At 44.6% G+C, this 24,964-nt stretch overlaps 2 protein-coding genes across 31 annotated transcripts in view; one reads left to right on the top strand and one right to left on the bottom strand.

Annotated features, from left to right (window-relative positions):
- The window catches only part of LMAN2L (lectin, mannose binding 2 like), a 34,812-nt gene extending 13,287 nt beyond the window's left edge, over positions 1 to 21,525 (top strand). For 2 of the 4 annotated variants that reach the window (XM_078348683.1, XM_002757384.5), the window contains 4 exons: positions 13,918 to 14,079; positions 14,171 to 14,285; positions 18,517 to 18,636; positions 18,978 to 20,451. In XM_078348683.1, the coding sequence (XP_078204809.1) occupies positions 13,918 to 14,079; positions 14,171 to 14,285; positions 18,517 to 18,636; positions 18,978 to 19,120 (540 nt within the window). In that variant the 3' untranslated portion in view covers positions 19,121 to 20,451. Of the gene's footprint in view, positions 1 to 12,816; positions 12,850 to 13,917; positions 14,080 to 14,170; positions 14,286 to 18,516; positions 18,637 to 18,977 lie in introns of all 4 variants that reach the window. The other 2 variants (XM_078348682.1, XM_008980078.4) reach the window with 2 other exon arrangements.
- Positions 20,118 to 24,964, bottom strand: part of FER1L5 (fer-1 like family member 5) — a 75,210-nt gene continuing 70,363 nt past the window's right edge. For 22 of the 27 annotated variants that reach the window (XM_078348621.1, XM_035271563.3, XM_078348617.1 and 19 more), the window contains 8 exons: positions 24,323 to 24,411; positions 23,965 to 24,060; positions 23,623 to 23,764; positions 23,286 to 23,385; positions 23,017 to 23,210; positions 22,730 to 22,839; positions 22,009 to 22,156; positions 20,118 to 21,904 (listed from right to left, as the gene is read on the bottom strand). In XM_078348621.1, coding sequence (XP_078204747.1) covers positions 21,686 to 21,904; positions 22,009 to 22,156; positions 22,730 to 22,839; positions 23,017 to 23,210; positions 23,286 to 23,385; positions 23,623 to 23,764; positions 23,965 to 24,060; positions 24,323 to 24,411 — 1,098 coding nt within the window. In that variant the 3' untranslated portion in view covers positions 20,118 to 21,685. Of the gene's footprint in view, positions 21,905 to 22,008; positions 22,840 to 23,016; positions 23,211 to 23,285; positions 23,386 to 23,498; positions 23,765 to 23,964; positions 24,061 to 24,322; positions 24,412 to 24,964 lie in introns of those variants that run through there. The other 5 variants (XR_013526303.1, XM_078348629.1, XM_078348628.1 and 2 more) reach the window with 5 other exon arrangements.

The following is a 24,964-nucleotide window of genomic DNA, read 5'->3' as shown; positions in this document are numbered from 1 at the left end:
CCAGATTGGAAAGGAAGTAAAACTATTTCTATTTGCAGATGACAGAATATGGAAAATCCTAAGCAAACCACACACACACACACACACACACAAACCATTAGAACTTCTAAATGAATTTAGCAAGGTTGCCGAATACAAGATTAGTATACAAAAATCAGGTGTATTTCTCTTTTTTTTTTTTCTTTTTTTTGAGACAGTCTCGCTTTGTTGCCCACGCTGGAGTACAGTGGCGTGATCTCAGCTCACTGCGACCTCTGCCTCCCGGGTTCAAGTGATTCTTCTACCTCAGCCTCCTGAGTAGCTGGGATTACAGGCATGTGCCACCATACCTGGCTAATTTTTGTATTTTTGGTAGAGACGGGGTTTCACCATGTTGGTCAGGCTGGTCTCAAACTCCAGACCTCATGATCCACCTGCCTCCGCCTCCGAAAGTGCTGGGATTATAGGCATGAGCCACCATGCCCAGCAAATAAGGTTTATTTCTATATATTTGCAGTGAACAATTTGAAAAGGAAATGAGAAAATAACTCTGTTTGCACTAATATCAAAAAGAATAAAATACTTAGAGGTAAATTTAACAGAAAAACTTTGACAACTACAATATATTGTTGGAGCCAGGTGTGGTAACTCACAGCTGTAATCCCAGCACTGGTGGGAGGGCTGAAGTGGGAGAATCGCTTTAGGACAGGTGTTTGAGATGAGCTTGGGCAACATAGCAAGACCTTGTCTCTACAAAAAATAAAATTAGCCTACTGTGCTGGATGATGCATGCTACCCAGGAAGCCAAGGTGGAGGTTTGCTTAAGTTCAGGAGGTTGAGGATTGAGGCTGCGGTGAGCCATGATTGCACCACTGCACTACAGCCTCAGTGACAGAGCAAGACCCTGTGTCAAAAATGAAGTAGAGTAAAAAAAATTATTGGAATAAATTAAAGAAGATCCATGTAAATGGAAAGATGTCCCATGGCATCGACTGGAAGACTTAGTATTGTAAAGATGGCAGTACTCCCCACATTGCTGTATGCAGTCCCTATCTCTCAAAAACTTAGCTGTCTTCTTTACAAAAATTGACAGGCTGATCTTAAAATCCACATGGAAATTTGAGGGACTCAAAATAACCAAATTAATCTTGGCAAAGAAGAGGGAAGTTTTAGTACTTACACTTTCTGATTTCAAAACTTACTACAAAGCTACAGTAATAAAGACAGTGTGCTACTAGCATCTGGATAGACATATAGATGAGTGGAATAGAACTGAGAGTCTAGAAATAAACTGTCACATTTAATCAATTAATTTTCAACAAGAGTGCCCAGATAATTCAGTGGGGGAAAGAATCATCTTTTCAACAACTATTTTCAGCAACTTATTTTCCATGTGCAAAATAATGAAGTTATCCCCTATTTCACAACACACAGAAAATTTAACTTGAAATGGATGAGAGATCTAAATGTAAAAGTTAAAACTATAAAACTTTTGGTCGGGCGCGCTGGCTCACACCTGTAATCCCAGCATTTTGGGAGGCTGAGGTGGATGGATCATCAGGTCAAGAGATCAAGACCATCCTGGCCAACATGGTGAAACCCTGTCTCTACTAAAAATACAAAAATTAGCTGGGTGTGGTGGCACACGCCTGTAGTCCTAGCTACTACTCCGGAGGCTGAGGCAGGAGAATTGCTTGAACTCGGGAGGCAGAGGTTGCAGTGAGCTAAGATCCTGCCACTGCACTCCAGCCTGGCGCCTGGCAGCAGAACGAGACTCTGTCTCAAAAAAAAAAAAAACAAAACTATAAAACTTTTAGAAAAATAATATAGAATTGATTCTCCTTAACTTTGGATGAGGCAGTTGTTAGATGTGACCCCAAAAGCAAAAGCAACCAAAGAAAAGGATAAATTTGACTTCATCAAGATTGAAACCTTATATGTTTCATAGGACATCATTAAGGAAGTGAAAATGACTCACAGAATGGGAAAAGATATATGCAAATCATATCTTATTAGGGATTTGTTTGAAACATAAAGAACTATTACAACTCAATAATAAGACAACCGAATTAGAAAATGGGCAAAAGATCTTACTAGGTATCTTCCCAAAAGAGATAATACAAATGGCCAAGAAATGTGAAAAGAGGCTCAGCATCATCAGCTATCAGGGAAATGCAAATCAAAACCATAAGACACTATTTTACACCTGCTAGAATGGCTAAAATAAAAAAGACAGTGACAAATATTTGCAAGGATATGGAGTAATTGGCACCCTCATACACTGCTGGTGGGAATGTAAAATGGTGCAGTTGCTTTGGAAAAGTTTGACATTTTTTCAAATGACTAAACATAGACTTTATATGATCTAGCAATTCCACTCATAAGTATGTACCTAAGGGAAATGAAAACATCTACACAGAAACTTTTTTTTTTCTGAGATGGAGTGTTACTCTGTTGCCCAGACTGAAGTGCACTGGCACAATCTCAGCTCACTACAACTTCTGCCTTCCAAGTTCAAGTGATTCTTCTGCTTCAGCCTCCCAAGCAGCTGGGATTACAGGTGCATGCCAGCACGCCTGGCTAATTTTTATTTATTTTTTATTTTTTTTTTGAGACGGAGTTTTGCTCTTGTTACCCAGGCTGGAGTGCAATGGTGCGATCTCGGCTCACCGCAACTTCTGTCTCCTGGGTTCAGGCAATTCTCTTGCCTCAGCCTCCTGAGTAGCTGGGATTACAGGCATGCGCTACCATGCCCAGCTAATTTTTTGTATTTTTAGTAGAGACGGGGTTTCACCATGTTGGCCAGGCTGGTCTCGAATTCCTAACCTCAAGTGATCCGCCTCCCTTGGCCTCCCAGAGTGCTTGGATTACAGGCATGAGCCACTGTGCCTGACCTACACAAAAACTTTTATATAAATGTCCATAGCAGCATTATTCATAACAGCCAAGAAATGGATACAACTTAAATGTTCATCAACTGATTATAGCAGGGGTCCCCAACCCCCAGGCAAGGGACTGATACTGGTCCAAGGTCTGCTAGGAACTGGGCTGCACAGCAGGAGGTGAGTGGTGGGTAAGCAAGTGAAGAATCATCTGTATTTACAGCTGTCCCTCATTGCTCTCATTACTGCCTGAGCTCTGCCTCTTCTCAGATCAGTGGTGGGACTAGATTCTCATAGAAGTGCAAGCCCTATTGTGGACTGAGCATGCTAAGGATCTAGGTTTCTCCTTATGAGAATCTAATGCCTGATGATCCATCACTGTCTCCCATCACCCCCAGATGGGACTGTCTAGTTGCAGAAAAACAACTTCAGGGTTTCCACTGATTCTACATTACGGTGAGTTGTATAATCATTTCATTATGTATTATAATGTGGTAATAATAGAAATAAAGTACACAATAAATATAATGTGCTTCAATCATCCCAAAACTATTCCTCCCTACTCCTGGTTCATGGAAAAATTGTCTTCCACAAAACCAGTTCCTGATGCCTAAAAGGTTGAGGACCACTAGAACAGAGAATAAACAAAATGTGATAAATTCATACAATGGAATTATCAGCAATGAAAAGAATTAAGTATCACTGGGTGTGGTGGCTCATGTCAATGCCAACACTTTGGGAGGCTGAGATGAGAGGATTGCTAGAGCCTAGGAGTTTTAGACCAGCTTGGGCAACATAGGGAGACCCTATCTTTACAAAAAAAATTTTTTTAAAAATTAGCCGGCCATGGTGGCAAATGCCTGTGGTCCCAGCTACTTGGCAGGCTGAGGCAGGAGGATTGCTTGAGTCAGCAAGTTCAAGGTTGTAGTGAGCTATGATTGCCACTGCACTGTAACCTGGGTGACAGAGCAAGGCTGTTTCAAAAGAAAAAAAAAAAGCAACAAGTGGGACTGATTGGAGTAATTGCAGGCACAGTGGCTGGCTTATTAATTCCAGCACTTTAGGAGACGATGGTGGGTGGATCACTTGAGCCCAGGGCTTTGAGGTTGCAATGAGCCTTGATCACACCACTGCACTCCAGCCTGGGAGGCAAGAACCCATCTCAAAAAAAAAAAAAAATTAATTAAGTATTGATATATGCTCCAACATGGATGACCCTTGAAAACATTATGCTAAGTGAAAGAAACCAGTCAAAAGACCCACATATTGTATGATCCCATGCATATGAAATGTCAGGAACAGGCAAATCTGTAGAGACAGAAAGTAGATTAGTGGTTTTCTAGGGCTGGAGTGATGTAGGGTGGATATGAGCAGAGTGACTACTAGTAGGCATGGGGTTTCTTTATCAGGTGATAAAAATGTTTTTAAATTGGTTGTAGTAATCATCTTAACTCTGAATATACTAAAAGCCATTAAATTATATACTTTAAGTGAATTGTGTGGTCTGTGAATTATATCTCAGTATTGTAGTTATTTTTTTCTTTTAAAAATTTTTACTTACTTATTTATTTTTTGGTGTTGTGATTCGGATTGTAGTTACTTTTTAATGTTGATTAAAAGATGATCTGTGGCTAGGCACAGTACCTCATGCCTATAATCCCAGCACTTTGGGAGGCCAAGGCAGGAAGATGACTTGAGTCCAAGAATTTGAAATCAGCCTAGGTAACATAGCAAGGCCCTGTCTCTACAAAAAAATCTAAAAAGAAGAGAAAAATAACCTGATTATCTTTTCTTGTCACTATCAAGTCATCAGCTGATGATCATCACTTTCTCACATGAACCCAGATATTGGTGAAAAGGTTTGCAGGCAACTCATTAGCAATCTTGGAGCTACAATGTGTTTTCATTGAAATCAGTGTAATGAATGAGAAGAGGCCTTCCTGAATGAGAGCACTGAGTGCAGCCATTGCAATCTTGGCCTTCATTCTTTTCTGTGAGATGTTTGGGCATCACTCCTGGGGAGGCAGAAACAGCTAGAGAGTGGGGAGAACAGCTTTCTGGTCTTCCTAGATTTAGCCAACTTGGGATTCGTGTTTGAGGTACTCGCCATACTTCTTTTTTGATGTGATGATTGGTTTTGCCTCCTTTGAACTGGAAGAAAATTAACAATACCATGCCATTCCGTTAAAAAATTTTTTCTCAAGTCTTTTTTTTTTTTTTTTTTTCCTTTTGAGACAGTCTTGCGCTATTGCCCAAGATGGAGTGCAGTGGCACAATGATAGCTCACTGCAGGCTTGAACTCCTAGGCTTAAGCAGTCTTCTTGCCTCAGCCTCCTGAGTAGCTGGGACTACAGGTGTGCCATCATACCTGGTTAATTTTTATTTTTTTTGGCCGGGTGCAGTGGCCAACACCTGTAATTCCAGCATTTTGGGAGGCTGCGGTGGGTGGATTACTTGAGGTCAGGAGTTCAAGACCAGCCTGGCCAACATTGTAAAACCCCGTCTCTACTAAGAATAGAAAAATGAGCTAGCTGTGGTGGCACATGCCTGTAATCCCAGCTACTTGGGTAGCTGAGGCAGGAAAATTGTTTGAATCCAGGAGGTGGAGATTGTAGTGAGCCAAGATTGTGCCACTGCATTCCAGCATGGGTGACAGAGTGAGACTCGGTCTCAAAAAAAAAGAAAAAAAAAATATATTTTTTGTAGCAATTGTGTTTTGCTATGTTGCCAAGGCTGGTTTCGAACTCCTGGACTCAAGCAACCTCCTGCTTCGGCCTCCCAAAGTGCTGGGGTTACAGGCATGACCCACCACACTCGGCCCACCTCAAGTCTTTATCTTGATGAAGACACTGATCCCAATATTGTCTCTTTACTTTTGGCAGAGAGAATTTTACATGTTTTTCTGAGACAGTGAAAGAGGGAGAGAGGAAGAAAGTAAGGGCCAGCATTCCAGAGGATGCTTATCCCTGGGTTAATTCTTTACTTTTCTTTGGGTTTTGACCCTTTTGAGACTCTGATTAAAGTGTTGGACCCACAGAAAGAGGCACATACATATAGGAGTTGACATGATTTTAGGAGATCTGAAGATCCCTTCGGTATACAATTGATGGCTCTTCTCATTAACAAAAAGTATTGACCTACTGTCAGAATGATGGTCAGCAGTGAAATTAACACATACATAATGGGCTGTCTTCTAAAACTTGGTACTTGTAATCTGGGTGGGTAGGTTATAAAGGTCAGTGGTTAGGGCACACCTCTAATTTAGTCTCCTGATTTTGGAGTCCTCTTTTTTGAAGCCCTCAAATTACTTGATTTGAGTTTGCTCTAGTGGGTCACAACTAAGATAAATGAGATTAAAATTATTCCACGAGTTTCTTTTTTTAATTTAAAGACAGGGTTTCACCATGTTGGTCAGGCTGGTCTTGAACTCCCAACCTCAGGTGATCCGCCTGCCTTGGCCTCCAAAGTGCTTTGATTACAGGCATAAGCCACCATGCCTGACCTGTGTGTTTCTTAAGAGATTGTGATGATATTCAGGTATCTGAAGATCTTCTAGGCCTGGAAGTGCCACTTTTCTGTGTCCTCCAGTTGAGAAGCTGTGAGTCCTGGGACAGAGTCCCTAGTATAGCTTATTGGGAGTCTGAGGGCTTACTGAGCAAGAGCCTTCTCAGGCTGCCTAGCAATGTGCAAAGAATCTCACTGATCTTCTTTTCACTTTAAATAGGATGGATATTGTCTCTTCTTTGTCCAGATTTCTGTATAAAGGGCTGGATGAAGATGACTGTAGGACCAGCAGCTTACACAGCTTTGAAAGTCTGAAAAGTGACAGGTCTACCTGTGGAAGTGACAGTGTGTTCTGCTAGTGGTCCTAGGTAGGATGAAATGGAGGTGTCGTGGGAGTGCTTCACATCTAGTAGAAGGCATTTGTTAATTATTTTTATATACATTACAGAAAAATCAGAAAATGTGAAAAAAAACAAAAGTGTACAAACATCTTTTTAAAATCAAAGGCATTGCATCATGTTGTAAATATTTTTAAAACCTTTTAAAATTTTTGAAAATATACAGATATATAGAAAAATTGAGAGTATGGTAAATACTAGGTTCAGATAAATCTTTATTTGATAATAATTTCATACTTACAATTAAGTTATAAGAATACAACAGATCTAGTTGGCCCTTTTGGGGGAAAAAGTACAACAGAGAATTTTGGAATGTTTTTCACCCAGATTTCCAAAAATGTTAATGTTTTACTACATTTGCTTTGTCCTTTTTTTTTTAATTTAACTTTTTTTTTTTTTTTGAGACAGGTTTTGTTCTGTCACCCAGGTGGCTGGAGTACAGTGGCACAATCACAACTCACTGCAGCCTCACCTTCCTGGGCTCAATAGATAGCCTCCCAAGTAGCTGGGACTACAGGTGCATGCCACCAAACCCAACTAATTTTTTATAGAGACGGGGTTTTGCTGTGTTACCCAGGCTGGTCTCAAACTCCTGGGATCAAGCAGTCCTCCTGCCTCCATCTCCCAAAGTGCTGGGATTACAGGTGTGAGCCACCATACCCAGCCATTCTTTTCTTTAACCTCTTTGTGTCTGTGTCTGTGTGTGTGTGTCTTGCATGTCTGTTTGTGCTTGTGTGTCTTTTTTTCTGAACTAAGTAAATTGCTGTCACGATGCCTCCTTAATCCTAAATATGTGTGTGTGTGTTTGTGTGTGTATGTTTAAAAAAAAAAAATTTTTATTTTTTTTTTTGAGACAGAGTTTCGCTCTTGTTACCCAGGCTGGAGTGCAATGGCGCGATCTCGGCTCACCGCAACCTCCGCCTCCTGGGTTCAGGCATTTCTCCCGCCTCAGCCTCCTGAGTAGCTGGGATTACAGGCATGCGCCACCATGCCCAGCTAATTTTTTGTATCCTTAGTAGAGACAGGGTTTCACCACGCTGACCAGGATGGTCTCAATATCCTGACCTCGTGATCCACCCACCTTGGCCTCCCAAAGTGCTGGGATTACAGGCTTGCCACCGTGCCCAGCCTAAAAAAAATACAATTCTTTTATGTAGCCACAGCACAGTGATAAAAATCAGGAAGTTAACATTTATTTATTTATTTATTTATTTATTTAGACGGAGTTCGAATGTCACCCAGGCTGGAGTGCAGTGGTTCGATCTCAGCTCACTGTAACCTGTCTCCCAGGTTCAATGATTCTCCTGCCTCAGCCTCCCGAGTAGCTGGAATTATAGGCGTGCACCACCATGCCTGGCTAATTTTTTTGTATTTTTATTAGAGATGGGGTTTTGCAGTGTTGGCCAGGCTGGTCTCGAACTTTTGACCTCAGGTGATACACCTACCTTGGCCTCCCAAAGTGGTGTGAGCTACCTCGCCTGGGCCAAAATCAGGAAGTTAACATTTATAACAATACCATTATCTAATCTGCACACCTTATTCATATTTCACCAATTGTCTCCATATGTCCTTCATACTGAAAGAAACTCCCAGATCCCGTGTTGTATTCAGTTGTTACATCTCTCCTCTCCTTTAATCTGGAAGTATTCAGCAGTGTTCTCTTTGTGCTTCAGAGTACATACCGTTTAGACTTGATTTTTAAAAAATAGTACATATGAAACATTTTTCCATATTGAGAGATACTGAAAGCAGTGTATCCCAGTGACTGAGTCAGGGTTCTGAAGCCGAACTACTTGGTTTCAAATCCTGATTTTATTGCTTAATGCCTATGTTATCCTGGACAAGTTTTTTTAACCTGTGAAATGAGGGGGTACTGATACTACCTCATAGGATTGTGAAAATTAAATAAATGCAAATGTGCTCATCACTGAGTTCAGTACCTGGCACAGACTAAGTGCTCAGTAAACGCTAGCTATTATTCACACCATTCAGTGGATTCTTAAGGGACATTTTGCAAACATTTTAGTTCTGTTCTGTCTTCTTCTCCCCTCCCACCCTTCTTTTCTTCACATCTGGTTTCCAGAAAGCATACGGTCAGCTTACTATACTATGTAATGGTTTGAGATGGAAAACACTGCTGTTAAAAAGAGTGGTTCCCATTTGCTTTGGTAACAGAGTTTTCACTGGTGCAAAAATCATAATAGTGAAGTTTTTCATAAGCGCTAAATGTATTCAGTTTTGTTATGAAATTACATGGTTCTCTCTCATCTCTTGGTGTTAAATTATCATTTTATCAAATGATATTTTTTATTGATTATTGTTCTGTCATTATTGTATTTTAATATTTTTAGTAGGCAATAAAAAGAAAACAAATCTAATACTCTCCAAAATGTTTTTGGAGATATTAATGGTTAATGGCAGCCAGTGGTCTGGGAATTCATGCTTTAAAAGATCTGTGTTTTCCAGCTGGGCGTGCTGGCTCATCCCTGTAATTCCAGCACTTTGGGAGGCCGAGGTGGGTGGATCACCTGAGGTCAGGAGTTCGAAACCACTCTGACCAACAAGGTGAAACCTCATCTCTATTAAAAAAAAAAAATTAAAAAAAAAAAAGATCTGTGTTTGACTTTGTGCTTATATATATATACATGAGTCGCTGTGAATGATACTTGTATCTAGAAATACATTAGTCACTGATTGAATGTTTATTGACCGCCTCCTGAATGCCAGACATTGTATTAAATGCTTTGCATATCTCATTTCATCTTCATAATGAACCCTGTGAGCTTTGTATTTTTCTCCCTGTTTACAGTGAAGAAATGGAATCTCAAAGAGGTGATGTAATCCACCCAAGGTTACACAGCTCTGAGTGACATAACTGCAGTTAGAACTCAGGTCTCCTTGGCTGGGCGCGGTGGCTCATGCCTGTAATCCCAGCACTTTGGGATTACTGTGCTGAGGTTGGGAGTTCGAGACCAACCTGGCCAACATGGAGAAACCTTGTCTCTACTAAAAATATAAAATTAGCTGGTCATGGTGGGACATGCCTGTAATTCCAGCTGCTTGGGAGGCTGAGGCAGGAGAATTGCTTGAACTCGGGAGGTGGAAGTTGTGGTGAGCCGAGATTGTGCCACTGTACTCCTGGCAACAAGAGCAAGACTCTGTCTCCAAAAAAAAGAGAACTCAGGTGTCCCTAATTACAGAGGCCATTTGAAATTTTAGCTTACAATCCATAAATCCACAAGCTAATGGGTTTCTTTTCCATGAAGATATGCTGAAGGTACAGTTATCCTGTAGAGGTCTTCAAAAAACACTTTTTAAGAAGTAGCCTTGTGGTACAAAAAGTTGGAAACAGGCCGGGCACTGTGGCTCACACCAGCACTTTGGGAGGCCAAGGCAGGTGTATCAGGAAGTCCAGAGATCAACACCGGCCTGGCTAACATGGTGAAATTCCTTCTCTACCAAAAATACAAAAATTAGCTGGGCGTGGTGGCAGGTGCCTGTAATCCCAGCTACTTTGGAGGCTGAAATAGGAGAATCACTTGAACCCAGGAGGCAGAGGTTGCAGTGAGCTGAGATCGTGCTACTGCGCTCCAGCCTGGGTGACAGAACAAGACTCTGTCTCAAAAAAATAGGTGAGAGTTTCTCATTTCTGGTGACTCTTAAATTAGGAATGAAACTACCACCTTGCCTGAACCAGTGTGATTCTTTAGCCTTTGGTTCTAACTTACAGGCTGCTTTCTAGGAGAAAAACAAAATTGCTGCTGTGTGAAATTAGTGGTTATCTAAGAAATACTTCAAGAACCCTTGACTAAGAGAGAAAATAAGATGGCATTTAATGACTTACAGTAATGTGAGGTTAAAAGTTGAAGGCCAACTTGTGTTGCTGAAGTAGACAGATTCTGTCTAGCTGGAAAGCTGTAGGACTCCCTGTCTGGTGCAGTGTTTCTTCAGTTTGGCTGCATATCACAGTCTTCTGTGGTGCTTTTTAAAAATACATAATTTTGGCTGGGCCTCTGTAATCCCAGCACTTTGGGAGGCAAGGTGGGTCATGAGTTTGAGACCAGCCTTACCAACATGGTGAAACCCCATCTTCACTAAAAATACAAAAATTATCTGGCGTGATGGCGCATGCCTGTAATTCCAGCTACTCAGGAGGCTGAGGCAGGAGAATTGCTTGAACCCGGGAGGCGGGGTTGCAGTGAGCTGAGATTGCGCCACTGCACTCCAGCCTGGTTAACAGAGAGAGACTCTGTCTCAAACAAACAAACATAATCCTGCACCCCACTCTAGCCCTACTGAATGAGGCTCTGACTGAGGGACCCATGTATATGTGTAGTTAACAAGCTCCTTCAGGTGATCCCAAGGCCCAGGTTGCCTCTGGCTATTACCTGGAATTGAGTCCATACCAGCCTTGGGAAGAGTATGCACCCTTAGGCTAAGGATTGCTGTCTCTTTATTATTTGTTTGTTTATTTTCTAAGCAAGCTAACACAGGAGGTTGCAACTTAAACTTCTAATCCGGAAGTTACTCGAGGTGATGAGTAAAGCAAGTCTTGGGTTCATCAGAGCTCCACAGGGCATTTTCAGTCCCTTTTCCTGAATTGTCACTGAAATTAGGAGCGTTCTCTCAGATGCCAGTTTCTGTAAACTTCTTGATAACGTGCTCATTGTTTCCTTGTTCTGAATGGTAGTTGTTGAAGAGTAACTTTATGCCAATTTAATCATACACTGATTGATGTCATGTGTTTCTGTGTTCTGTATGCATTCTGCCAGTGGTGTAAGAGGAAGACAGCAGGGGAGCTCCACTGCATTCTTGGACTCCTGGCTGTGGCCCATGGGACCCAGTGCTGTGGCTGCTGCCTTACCTCACTGCAGCTCTTCTCATGAGCTGTGATTCTGACTCATCTGGCTTCTGGTTGCTTGAGTATACCTCCCTCATGCTTCTTGTGCCCTCAAATTTGGTGGACTCCCTCTTAACTACTTGAGTCTCAGCTCAGGTGTTGCCTCCTCAGGGAGAGGTTCCCTCACCAGTCTCTTGCATTACCTATTTTATTTTTATCATAGCATTTATAACTGTCTGAAATAATTTTATTTACTTGTTCGTTGTGTCTTCCACTGTAATCTTAATTCCATGAGAGCAGATACCTGTCTGTCTTGTTTCTCATTGGACCCTAAGCATCTGGAACAGTACCTGGCTTGTAGTAGGTATTCACCGTGAAAGCTTTGAGGTCTGTACCCTCGCCTACCTGTCCTACAGGACAGAACTGAGCTGAGCTTGTGTAGGTACGTACCTCTTGTTGCTAATGGCTTAGAACTGCGGCTGTTTCCTGGAGCAGAGCTTGATACCCTTATGCCTGATGATTCTTCTAAATCTGTCATTCTACAATGCCCCCAGGGAGCTTCTTCCTTGCCCATGTGTTGTAGGTTAGAATGACAATAGTTATTTGGGAATATATGACCATAAGACTCAGTTCAAGGGTTAATGATCCCTCTGGATTAGAATTAGTTTCATAGTCTCTCAAGTTGCAGGATTTTGGTCTTCTGGGCATGAGCTGTATCCTGGGATCTTGGATAGTAAAGGACATTTTGAATTTGGAAGAATTTAGCCTTGTCTCTTCTTTCCCCTTGCTATAGAAATATATTAGGCTAGGTGCAGACAAACTTGAGACTGACTCCCAGAGACATAAATGGGGCATGTCTGGACAGCGTACTGCTATGTGTTTTATAAAGTGCCTTCAGAAAGCTTCAGGATGCTCCATGGGTTAGAGTGGTCTTCCAAGGGGACCCCTTTTAGAATCTGATGTAGTAACAGACCCTTTCCTCAGAAAAACATACAAGCTTCTTCTGTGCATATAGTTTTGCCTCTCATCTTGAGGGGTGCAAAGACTTCACGGATGCCCTTCAGTGACCCTAAAATTCTGTTTGGGGATTTAAGTTGGTTTGTTCATCCAACAAAGCTGGGTCATAGCTCTTCTGTGGCTGTGTCTCTCTGACTTGGTCTCCTGTCTTCTGTGCCCTGTCTTGTTTTTATCATAACCTGCTGGACTCTCTCAGGCCCAGAAGAGGCGATATTCTCCAGGAGTCCAGGTACTCAGTTCTTGCCCCATCATGAGCATCCCTCATTCCTTGTGTCTATCCAACATTTGTTGCCGTTTCAAGTCCATGTGGTTGTTGTGTCAGGAGTCCCCAGTCTCTGGTCTCGACCGCATCTCCACCTTGCATGTTGACTGTGTGGGACAAAGGGACAGAAACTCCCCAAAGGAGTGGCATGCCTCATGTTTCCCCTTCCTTTCACCACCCTGCCTCTCTGCACTACCTTGGCATTGGGCTTGTTCTGGAATGATTAGTTCACCATTTCTAAGGAAGAATTGCTCCTACAACTCTATTGGGGAGAGAGGGCCTCTGAAACTGATGGGAAAATGAGTGGTTTATGGAGAAACCTGCAGTTTTCTCCCTGTAAGGGGAGAACTTTGCCCTCTTACTATTATTGGGAGAAGTTATAAGTTGAGGAGGCTTAAGTGGACTGGAAAGTCTTTTGACTAAGGACAATCATTGTGGCTGGCTGAGCCCATCCAGCAACCCCATTCTGTGTTCTTTCTGAGTTCTAATCAATTTAGCCTCATATGCTTCTAGAATTTTAGAATTGAAAAGAGCTATCCTGAATGGAAAGATTCCCCTGCTCAAACAGGTATTTTCAGAATACCCACTGTATGCAGAACTGTGATTGGGAGGAGATGGGGCTGAAGTGCAGACATATGAAGACGTGTAATGAATGAATTTTTTCTTCAAGAAGCTCATGTGGCAGTTGGGGAGATAGGTACATATAATATTACGCAGTTTATAGATGCCAAATAGTGACCTTGGGGAGCATTCAAGTCAGACTCCAGTGTCTTAGGGGTGCCATTTCAGGCCCACCCCAGTTCAAGAGCCAAGAGAATTACTGAAGGCAAATACCAAGTGTAGTTGCTTCCTGGGCCCATTTCCCTTGGGGGGGCCATCTGAATGTGGGCTCTCAGGGGCTGCTGCTGATGAGGCCAAGTGGCCACCTGGTCTCCTGTAAGGGGCTCAACTTGTATGTGCAGAATTCCTGTTGCTGTTTGTACAGGTGTTCCTAGGTGCTCTTCCTTAGCATCTGCTTTCCCCCCTGCTTCCCAGCGAGTATTCCCCTACATCTCAGCCATGGTGAACAACGGCTCCCTCAGCTATGATCATGAGCGGGATGGGCGGCCTACAGAGCTGGGAGGCTGCACGGCCATTGTCCGCAATCTTCATTATGACACCTTCCTTGTGATTCGCTATGTCAAGAGGCATTTGACGGTGAGTCCTTGTCCCAGACCAGATGGTGGTGTGGGCTGTGTCGCTCTTGCTCCCATGGCCTGACCCTGATTTATCTCTCCTTTTATTCTAGATAATGATGGATATTGATGGCAAGCATGAGTGGAGGGACTGTATTGAAGTGCCCGGAGTCCGCCTGCCCCGCGGCTACTACTTTGGCACTTCCTCTATCACTGGGGATCTCTCAGGTACTGCCACCACACACACTCTATTTGCCCTGACTGTGGCCTCTTCTCAATACCCAGGGCTCGGTGAGGCTTCTCACAGGGAAGAACCAGAGGAACAGTGCTCTGGAAGCAGGTGCCCCAAGATTGCTTCTCTTTCTGCATTCTTATATCCACATTCCTTAAAAACCCAGGCCCAGGCTTTCTTAGTATAGTTGTTACTAGAGGATGGTTGGTGCTAATAGAAAGCAGCATTTGCCCCTTCATTAAGCTGGCTCTTCTAGCCTGTATCGTGAGTTCCTTGCTTTCTAATGTCTGCTGTTAGGCTCCTCTCTGTCCACCCACTAATGTTCCTCTTTCCCCTTCCTTAGCAAAGCTTCTCCTTGACTCTGCCATCCCTATTCTGACCCCAGACTCTCATTTTGCTGAAACTTTTGAATGTGTTGTATGTACAGATGTTTTTGTTTCCTAGCTGTCCACCTCCTTAGCATGCTGCCCTCAGACCTGTGCTCTACCTTGCTGTTATATTACTGTTCTCATGAAAGGTCATTCTGTTTCCTTGCCATGTTCTGTGCTCTATGCTCATTCTCAATCTTTGTCCTCCTTAGCTTAATTAACCCATTTCTCTGAAACTCTTGCCTTCTTGTGTGACATTAACAGCACTTGGTTCTTATCCTTTTCTGTGTCCTCTGGTTTCTTTTTCTACTTGTGCCTGATTCTTACCTTCTTGTTTATACACTTACTGTCTTTCTTTGCTTTAGCCCCAATCGTAACGTCTTTTGGGAAGAGAAAGAGAACTGAACTTTTTTTGTTTTTTTTAGAGATGGGGTTTCTCCCTGTTGGCCAGGCTAGTCTCAAACTCCTGACCTCAGGTGATCCACCCACCTCGGCCTCCCAAAGTGCTGGGATTACAGGTGTGAGCCACTGCTCCCGGCCAAGAACTGAACTTTTGTTTCTTTTGATTAATTTGTTCTGGATAAAGCTAGTTTGGAATAGAACTTTATTGTGGCAAAATGGAAGGCAGATATCCATCTGAAACAGCTGACAGCTAGTGAGCTTCAGCCATTGTAGCTAAAAGGAAATGTCAGCTCAGAGGCCAAATCTTCCAGTTTTTCAAGAGAAGCTAGAAATCTAGATTTTTTAAAATGCAATCTGTTGACCTTTAAAACTCTGGTATCTGATTTTTAAAAATCAATTTTATTGAGGTATGCTTTCCATACAGCAGAAGAATACAGTTTGAAAGAAGAGTTTTGACAAATATTTACACCTATGTAGTCTCCATCACAATTAAGATAGAGAATGTTTCCATCACCTGCCAAAAGCCCTGTTATCCCCCTTTGCAATATTCCTCCCCTCTTCAGATTCCCGGCAACCATTGATCTGCTTTCTGTCATGTGGGGAGATTAGTTTTGGCAATTGGGTTCTAAGTACTGAGCAGGCCATACCTGTGGGACAAATCTGGCCTCGGCAGGGGGATAGGAGGCACAGGCTGGAGATCTTTGCTATATAATCATTATATGACTACATGTTTTCCTTTGAGCTTACAGGTTTCTGGGTTAACCTTCTGAAGTACTTTTTTTTTTTTTGAGATGGAGTTTTGCTGTTGTTACCCAGACTGGAGTGCAATGGCACAATCTTGGCTCACCGCAACCTCCGCCTTCTGGGTTCAATCAATTCTCCTGCCTCAGCCTCCCGAGTAGCTGGGACTACAGATGCGCACCACCGTGCCCAGCTAATTTTTTGTATTTTTAGTAGAGATGGGGTTTCACCTTGTTGACCAGGATGGTCTCGATCTCTTGACCTCGTGAGCCACCCGCCTCGGCCTCCCAAAGTGCTGGGATTATAGGCATGGGCCACTGTGCCCGGCCTCTGAAGTTCTTCTTAATTGAAAGTTCCCAACTGTCAGAAATGGCAGGAGATAATAATTTTTTGTATATTCTAAGTTTTTTGCCTTAGGTCTTCAGTGAGAATACCCAGGTTAGTAAGTCTGTGTTCTCTGCCCATAGGATATCCCAAATGCAAATTGTTTCTTTCCTTTGAGGTCTTTCTTGTTGCCATCCTCTCACTTGTTGTGCAGTGGGTTGTTGAAAACTGCCAAGAAAGTTAGGATGTTTCCCAACTGTCCCAGGCTTTAATGCCCTGCATTGCATGAGGAGCATTGCCCTGGCCTTTTATCCTGTTCCATGGTGTTTTGTTTTGTTTTGTTTTGTTTTGTTGAGACAGTCTCACTCTGTCACCCAGGCTGGAGTACAGTGGTGTGATCTCGGCTCTCTGCAACCCCCACCTCCTGGGTTCAAGCGATTCTCCTGCCTCAGCCTCCCAAGTAGTTGGGACTACGGGTGCCCACCACCATGCCCGGCTAATTTTTTTGTATTTTTAGTAGAGATGGGGCTTTATTGTGTTAGCCAGGATGGTCCTGACCTTGTGATTCACCCTCCTTGGCCTCCCAAAGTGCTGGGATTGCAGGTGTGAGCCACAGCGTCCAGCCTATCCTGTCTCATGGTTTAAACTGAGCTCTGAAAGTTAACATTTTTCCAAGCGATGAATCCAGGTTTTTACTGCCTGAGAATCTGCTAAAGAGTCTAGCAATCCAAGCAGCTGTGGATGCTTCCCTAATATAAATGACCAGAAGTCCAGGCCGCAGTCAATAACCAACCTAGTAGCAATGAGCACCCCTAGCACTCAGATTTGTGGTCTGTTAATGCCAATTCCAACTAAAAGGAACTACAGCTTCCTTAAAAATGGCTGATACGAAGTCTGAGGTAGGAAATCTGTGAGTTGGAACTTCCCAGAAAAGCAAAGGAAGTTACCGGCGCAGTGGCTCACACCTGTAATTCCCCACTTTGGGAAGCCAAGGCAGGAGGATCACCTGAGGTCAGGAGTTTGAGTCCAGCCTGACCAACATGAAGAAATCCCGTCTTTACTAAAAATACAAAGTTAGCCCAGTGTGGTGGTGCATGGCTGTAATCCCACCTATTCGGGAGGCTGAGATGGGAGAATTGCTTGAACCTGGGAGGCAGAGGTTGCTGTGAACTGAGATTGTACCATTGCATTCCAGTCTGGGCAACAAGAGGGAAACTCCATCTCAAAAAACCAAAAAAACAGAAAAAAAAAAACCTTCTGAGTTTATGTAAAGGGACTCAGGAGCGAAACTGAATAGGTTCCTACCGGACAGAGACAGGTGAGTTGAGCATCAGTAAGATTCTAACCTCAGTGCATTGCAACACATCAGATATGCTTAAATGTATGAGTTTATAATGATACTTTAAAGAGAGAAATCTAGTCCCTAATTGCTTGATCTCTCTAGTAATTATTAGGGAGATTAAGAGTCACAATTACAAGGAGCCACAGAGAAATAGGCATAGCCCAGAAGGGCAGTGTATTCCATGCCCATAGCTGTGCCCTGCCCATAGCCCATTAAACAGCTGCTATGAGACCCTTTCCTGTTGTGCATGTGTGTGTGGTCTTCACCAGCGGGAAAGCTGCAGTCCTACTGTATCTCTTCTTACTGTGCTAGAAGGTTTAACATATAGGATTTAGTTCTTGTTTTATCTCTAAATTTTTTAATTATACAGATGCTTCTTGACATACAATGGCATTAAGTCCCAATAAACTCATTTTAAGTCGTAGATATTGTAAGTTGGAAAATGCATTAAATACACCTATTCTACTGAACATCATAGCTTAGTCTACCTTAAATGTGTTTATGACATTTACATTAGCCTACAGTTGGGCAAAATAATCTAACACAAAGCCTATTTTATAGCGAAATGTTGAATGTCTGATGTAATATATCGAATACAGTACATGATGTTGTACCGGTTGTGTACCCTTGTGATTGTGTGGCTCACTGGGAGCTACAGCTTACAGCTGCTGCCCAGCCTCAGTACGGAGTGTTGTACTACACATTGCTAGCCCAGGAAAAGATCAAAACTCAAAATTCAAAGTATGGTTTCTGCTGAGTGCAGATTACTTTCACACCATCATAAAGTTGGAAAATTGTAAGTCAAGCCATTTTAAGTCAGGGATCTTCTATACAGGTAATGCATGCTTGTTCATAAAAAAATACAGAAGAATATAGAATATGCCTTCTTCCCCATCCTTATTTTTAGTTGAGAAATGGAGAGGTTTCCATTTGTTTTTCAGGGTCACTGCTGGTTAGCTGTGGATCAGAGGCTTGAACTAAGATACTGACTTCAAGAAACATACCTCCTTTTCAAGTGTCTTGAGTCATCCTTGTCCCATTTTTCTTTAGATAATCATGATGTCATTTCCCTGAAGTTGTTTGAGCTGACAGTGGAGAGAACCCCAGAAGAGGAGAAGCTCCATCGAGATGTGTTCTTGCCCTCAGTGGACAATATGAAACTGCCTGAGAGTGAGCCCAGGGGCCCCTGGGAAGTGGTCCCATAGCTGGGGAGGAGCTTGCAGTGCTGCATGGCTTCTGAGGGGCCTTGCATCCACAGCTCACAGGGCGGTCTCTGTTCTGTGTACTTCCTCTGAAGAGTAGGGAGCGCTTGCATCTGCCTTTCCCCTTGTCTTCAAGTTACAGATGAGCAGCAGGAAGGCTGCTTTGTTTCTAAGTTGGAAAGAGGGGGTCTAAGCTCTGACTTCCCAGAAATAGGTGTGAGAAACTGGGGATTAGATAGCCTGTAGTTTGATCCTTCCCTACTGGGTAGACTCCCTGTTTTCTGACTTGCTTCTCTCTTGCTTCCTCAGTGACAGCTCCACTGCCACCCCTGAGTGGCCTGGCTCTCTTCCTCATCGTCTTTTTCTCTCTGGTATTTTCTGTATTTGCCATAGTCATTGGTATCATACTCTACAACAAATGGCAGGAACAGAGCCGAAAGCGCTTCTACTGAGCCCTCCTGCTGCCACCACTTCTGTGACTGTCACCCATGAGGTATGGAAGGAGCAGGCACTGGCCTGAGCACACAGCTGGAGGGTGTTCTCATCTCTAGCAGCTGGTCGGGGACTATATTCTGTCACTGGAGTTTTGAATGCAGGGACCCCACATTCCCATGGTCATGCATGGGGACATCTAACTCTGGTGTGGGAAGCCACCCACTCCAGGGCAATGCTCTGTGATGTGCCTTTCCCTGCAGTACTTCCATGAGGGAACAAAGAGGCGTGGCGATAATTTATACCGTTGTGATGCCAAAATCACAGAACAGAATTGCATAGCCCAGGCTGCCTTGTTGTTTGGCTCGGAGGGCCCTTCTACTTCATTTTTGAATCCACAAAGAATTGAAAACTGGTAACACCACATACCTTCTGGCCATCATTCACTGGGTTTTGCATTTTACCCAAGCCTCTGCCTACCTGAGGAGCTTTCTTTGGAAACCAGGATGGAAACTTCTTCCCTGCCTGGCCCTTCTTTCTCACTCCATTCATTGTCCTCTCTATGTGCAACCTGAGCTGGGAAAGACATTTGGATGCCTCTCTGTTGAGGCCTGGGGTTGCAGAGTGCACGTAGGTTTCATTGGCCTTCATTAGGTGGCCCTAGGGAGAGGTCTTTCTGCTTTGGATCACTGTTCCAGCTTCTGTTCTCTAGCATGAGTCTTGGGTCTATTGGTGTATCCATGGCCTTCCCAATCAAGTCTCTTCAGGTCCTCAGTCAAGTTTGGCTAAAAGTTGGTATAAAAATCAAGAGAAGCCTGGAAGACATCATGGATGCCATGGATTAACTGTGAAACTGACCAGCTCCAGGTTTGATATCAAAAGCAACATCTGTCATGTGGAGATGTTTCTGGACTTGCTAGAGCCTGCTTAGCTGCATGGTTTATAGTTACGATTTTTGGAATCCCACTTTGAGTATTGAAAGTATAAGGAAGCTTTCTTCTTATATCCTGGGCTTGGATACTGTCCAAAGAAGAAATCTGGCTTTTTTTTTTTTCTTAATGGACAAGAAATAGTTGCTGTTTTCATGTTCCAAGTCTGGGAGCAACAAACCCTCGTCATCTGTGCCTGGAAGAGTTCATTGTCATTGAGCAGCACAGCTTGAGTGCTGTCTTCTGTGTGTCAACCCTTATTCCACTGCCTTATCTGACAAGGGGTTACATGCTGCTCACCTTTCTGCCCGGGGATTAAATTGGTTACAGGACAGAGTCTCCTTGGAGTAGCTGGAACTCTCAGTCCTCCTATGGACCTCTGTAGCCTAAATGAAATTCTCAAAATCGCTGATGGAACCAAACATGAGCTTCTGATTCAGTGTCCTTTCTTCTAGGAGTGGGTTTGGGGAAAGTTCAAGCCTTTTTTCTGAGCTTGAAGCCTATCAACCATTGCTCTGTCTTCTTCTGGGTTGGAAAAGCCCTCAGCTCAGCTCAGCTCAGAAGAAAAGAGGATCACCTTGGCTAGGCATAGGTCTCTGTCTCTTCAGGCTTTCTTTTCTTCCCTTGCAGTTAGTTAAACAGCACAGGCTGTAGTGCTCTCCTGCAGGTGGGATTCAGGTGGGGCAGAAACAAAGCATCCTCCTACCACCTCCCCACCATAGTAGAATGGCTCCAGGGTGCCAGAGGACAAACTGACCTAGAACTTGGCCTTGGGAGCAGGGAGAACTGAAAAAGAAAATGGTGATTTTTGTCTTTTTTGAGTTCAAGGAGAGATTATATGAACCTGTAGGAAGGACCTAGGCAGGCTCTTGAGATGGCCAAGGCAGCATGCAGGTAGAAGGGATCTCATCAGAGGGGAAAGGCAGAGTGAGAGAGATGGAACCTGTGGGGTTTGTATGATTCCAGCTCATGAGTACCTGAGACTTTTTAAAGAGGGAAGGGAAGACATGAAGTGCAGTCCCCATCTGCCTTGGGGTCCTTTAGAGAAATGTTTAGTACAAGAAAACCACCTGACCTGGTATAGGATGTCATGCTTCAGCTCTTTTTGTTCTAGAAACAAGTGTTTCCCATCATGAATGGGCGGAATGTTGTCCTGAACAATGTCATCCCAGGTGTGTGCTAGAGGAGGGCGACACCTGGTCTATGGTAGGGCTGTTCTGTGCATGCATGCTAGGGGTGAGAGTTGGTGCCGCAGATTGCTGCTCACCCATAAGGGTGATTTCTCACAGTCACCCTTTCCCTCCGTTGCCCTTTGATTCAGAGCCTCTTAGCATCAAGAGACCTTGTGGACTAGAGCTGGTACATAAAGATGACATCACTCCTGACCCTGTGAGTCTTGTCTGAAGGGCTGGCATTTTCAGCCTTTCATGTTGTCTTCAATGCCCCAAATTACAAGGTGGCTCTCTGTTATAAAACTTGTTTATTTCAGTGGAAAATTACAGCTCTGCTCTTCTTGTTGGAAGTGATTTCTGAACACAATAACCAGAATATTCCTAACACCTTGCATATATCCTAGAAGATAGAAACAAAGAACTGGTAGGCAGCCTAAGGGCAGAGCTGTTGGTAGCAGGAGGAAAGCCAGGCAGCATGGGCAAATTAGTCCTGTGGGGCTGGAAGTTCTGGGAAAATGTCACTCAGGTGATTCCTGGGTCCTGGGTGGAGTTTCCATTCATGGTCTATTGTAGGCTTTAGGTTTGGATCCTGGGTGGGAAGGATGGAAGAGCTGGCATTGTTTACTGAAGTGATGATATTGAATATTTTAATGGGAGGAGACAGCTGAAGGTGAGGTTTGATCAAGTTCATGGCCAAATAGTGCTAGAGAGAATGGACAACAGTTAGCCTGGGGAGGCAATGTGAAGACTGTCTCCCCAGAGTCATCCCGAGACCACCTGTGTCCTTGCCCCCATGGCTGTACTCACCGGAGCCGAATAGATAAAGTTGAACAGCATAAGTGCTATAATCAATATGACCATAAAGGCTAAGAATTTGAAGCGATACCGTTTCCAGAAAATATAGCAGAAATATTGAACCGGTGATCGCAGCCACATGAAAGAGGTGTTGGTGCGTCTGTCCAGGAGCGAGGAAGATGTCAGAATGGCAGAGGGAACCTTCAGGTCAAGCAATCTGATGCAAGAAGCTTTCTTTTTTAAAAAAGCATCTTCTAGGCCGGGTGCAGTGGCTCATACTTGTAATCCCAGCACTTTGGGAGGCCGAGGTAGGTGGATCACCTGAAGTCAGGAGTTTGAGACCAGCCTGGCCAACACGGTGAAATCCTGCCTCTACTAAAAATACAAAAATTAGCTGGACATGGTGGCGGGCGCCTGTAGTCCCAGCTACTCAGGAGGCTGCAGCAGGAGAATTGCTTGAACCCAGGAGGCGGAGGTTGCAGTGAGTCGAGATTGCACGACTGCACTCCAACATGGGTGACACGGTGAGACAATGCCTCAAACAAAAACAACAAAAAACAACCTCTGCTCACCCCTACTGTCACCCCAGGTCTGTTCTTTGCTGATTGTAACTGAGCATGGAGCTGTGGCGTGGGAGGTAATTACCACCTCTCCACTGTAGGCCCACTAGTCATCACCCCATACACACTGAGGAGCAAGAAAGATCTGGTGCGTTTGCCCCAAGGATCCTTACAGAGGAGGATGAAGTGTGGGGTACTGGTTGGGTTCCGACTGGCCTCGCCCGGCTGGCTTAATTAAGGCTTCCTTCTCTGACAGAATCTCCAGGGTCATCTTCACTTTGCCCTAGGAACACCAGGGGTAGGGGGGAGGCTGAGTTTGGATGCAGGAGCTGGGTAGTTTTAGGACCTCTTCCCAGGATCAAGAAAGGAAAAGGGATTTAACTAGGTCCCTAGATGTCTGTTAGAGCCAGAACATGTGGCATAGCAGTGCTAATCAATAGACACCTTCCCCAGCTCCTACCGACAAGCGCCATTTGCCACCATCGAGGACCTGGCAAGGCCACCAGCCAGTCACAGTTTTCTTCTTAAAGAGGGAGAAGTGCTCATATTGGAGGTTATAGGGCCACTTGGGGTTAGCGTCCATCATCCTGATGGAGCACTGCTTGGCGTGCCGAGCCGGGAGGGGCATGTCAGACAAATCCAGTTCCAGGACCCCTGGGCCCAGAAAAATGACATCAGCAAGAAGGACCTCCCTGTCCTGTGGTCACAAGCCCTATGTCAGGATCTCACCTAGGAAGTCGTCGGGGGAGAAGGTGTCATTGTCCCAGACCTGGATGATGAGTCGGGCTGGGAACTTCATTGACGTGGCATCCAGGCTCCATATGTAATCCTGGGGGAACGGTGGAAGGGCGTGTTACTGACCTGTCTCCTGGACGTTTTCCTTGCACCCCTTAGTGGCCCTCCTCCCAGCAGTGATGGACTATCAAGGAAGAGGGTTTCCACCTGAGGACATGTTTCTGATGTTCTGGCACAGCTTGCGGGCCTCTGGAGGGTCTGGGGGAGGAGCTCCAGGAGCCTGAGTCTTTTCATGTGTGGTCTGTCGCCCCCGACACCCTAGGCCTGTTACCTTCTGGCTCTGGACGCACATGCGCTCTGTCGCCAGGTAGTCCATAGTAAAGATGAACCGCCAGTTGAAGTCGGCCTCCCCAGTTAGCGAGTAGTAGTGGATATCTGTCTTCTGCATGTCCTTCTCCAGCCCATATAACCACCTGGTGCCAGAGTCCTCTCACCTGCAGCTCATGTGCACTGTTCCCATCCCCCAGCTGGAGCTCCATGGGAAGGGCTGCCCAGCCAATGCCAGGCACAGGTGTAAGTGGAGAGGTGTTCCATTCAGGGCTGGGCTGTGCCAGCAGGATGACAGAACTGGGGAACCGAGGGGCCTTGCTGGAGCCTGACTCCTCTTCCTTACCCTTTGATGTAGATGTCACTCGTCTTCTCTCTACTTAAATTGTCATCCACCAGGTCCACATTGGCAGTCTTCCAGATGATGCAGCGTAGCTCATACCTGTGGCCACTGTGCTCTGAGGCTTTGCTGAGGAGGAGCTCCCCAGCTGCAGCCTCGGTGAGGGCAGAGAGGCCTGGGAGGCTCCCCTCTGAGTTCTTGCTCAGTGTGGGGAATTCAGGGGAAGAAAGCTCCCAGGAGAGCTTCCTCTCTTCCCAGTAGAGAAATGTATTACTGCAGCTCAGTACCTGAGGACAGCGGTGCCCTGCCCTGGGGGGAGGATGAACTGTGAAATGCAGCAGTTGGGAAGCGGGCTGTGACTCACCGTTTAGGCTTTCTGGGCTTGATGTTGACTTGGGGGCCAGGAGGCCCCAGCTTCTTGGGGAAGATGTCCACCCACATTTGCACCTTTCCCTAGAGCCGGATACATTGGCTGGTTGGGGGTTGCTAGCCTCTGTTCTCACCAGGCTGGCCTGAGGTTCTCTGTCCCAGGTTCTGAGGTCTGTTGAGGTTGTGTTCCCAACACCAAGGAGTGGTGTATAGAGATGTCTGTGAGGCTAGAGGTGACCACCCACCAGCTTCCCCCTTTCTTTTGGCTGAGAGAGTAGTGCAGTGAGATTGGGACATGATGGCTTTGAGGCTGATGGTGGTACTGGGACTCCACTTACGACAGGTCTAGAGGGTGACTGCCACTCCCCAGGTCATGCTAGATGGCCTGTCTGGATGGGGCTCCAGATTGGGCTTGGGGCTTCATTTATCAAGCAGCTTGGTATTGCTTGATAGCCTCATGTATGAGGAAACTAGATACCAGTCCAGATTTTCAGGTCATTTTATGTTAGGAACTACAACCCAAGAGTATTAAGTTAGCTACACATACTGAAGAAAGAAGGTAAGGGATAAAAAGGAGCAGAAAAAGAAAAAGGGCAGAACTGCCACCATTCGAAGAACAGACAAATACGTTCTGCCT

The sequence above is a fragment of the Callithrix jacchus genome, chromosome 14, assembly GCF_049354715.1.
Source record: "Callithrix jacchus isolate 240 chromosome 14, calJac240_pri, whole genome shotgun sequence".
Classification (NCBI taxonomy): domain Eukaryota; kingdom Metazoa; phylum Chordata; class Mammalia; order Primates; family Cebidae; genus Callithrix; species Callithrix jacchus.
Note: the sequence above shows the minus strand (reverse complement) of the source record. Positions and strands in the feature narration are given on the sequence as shown.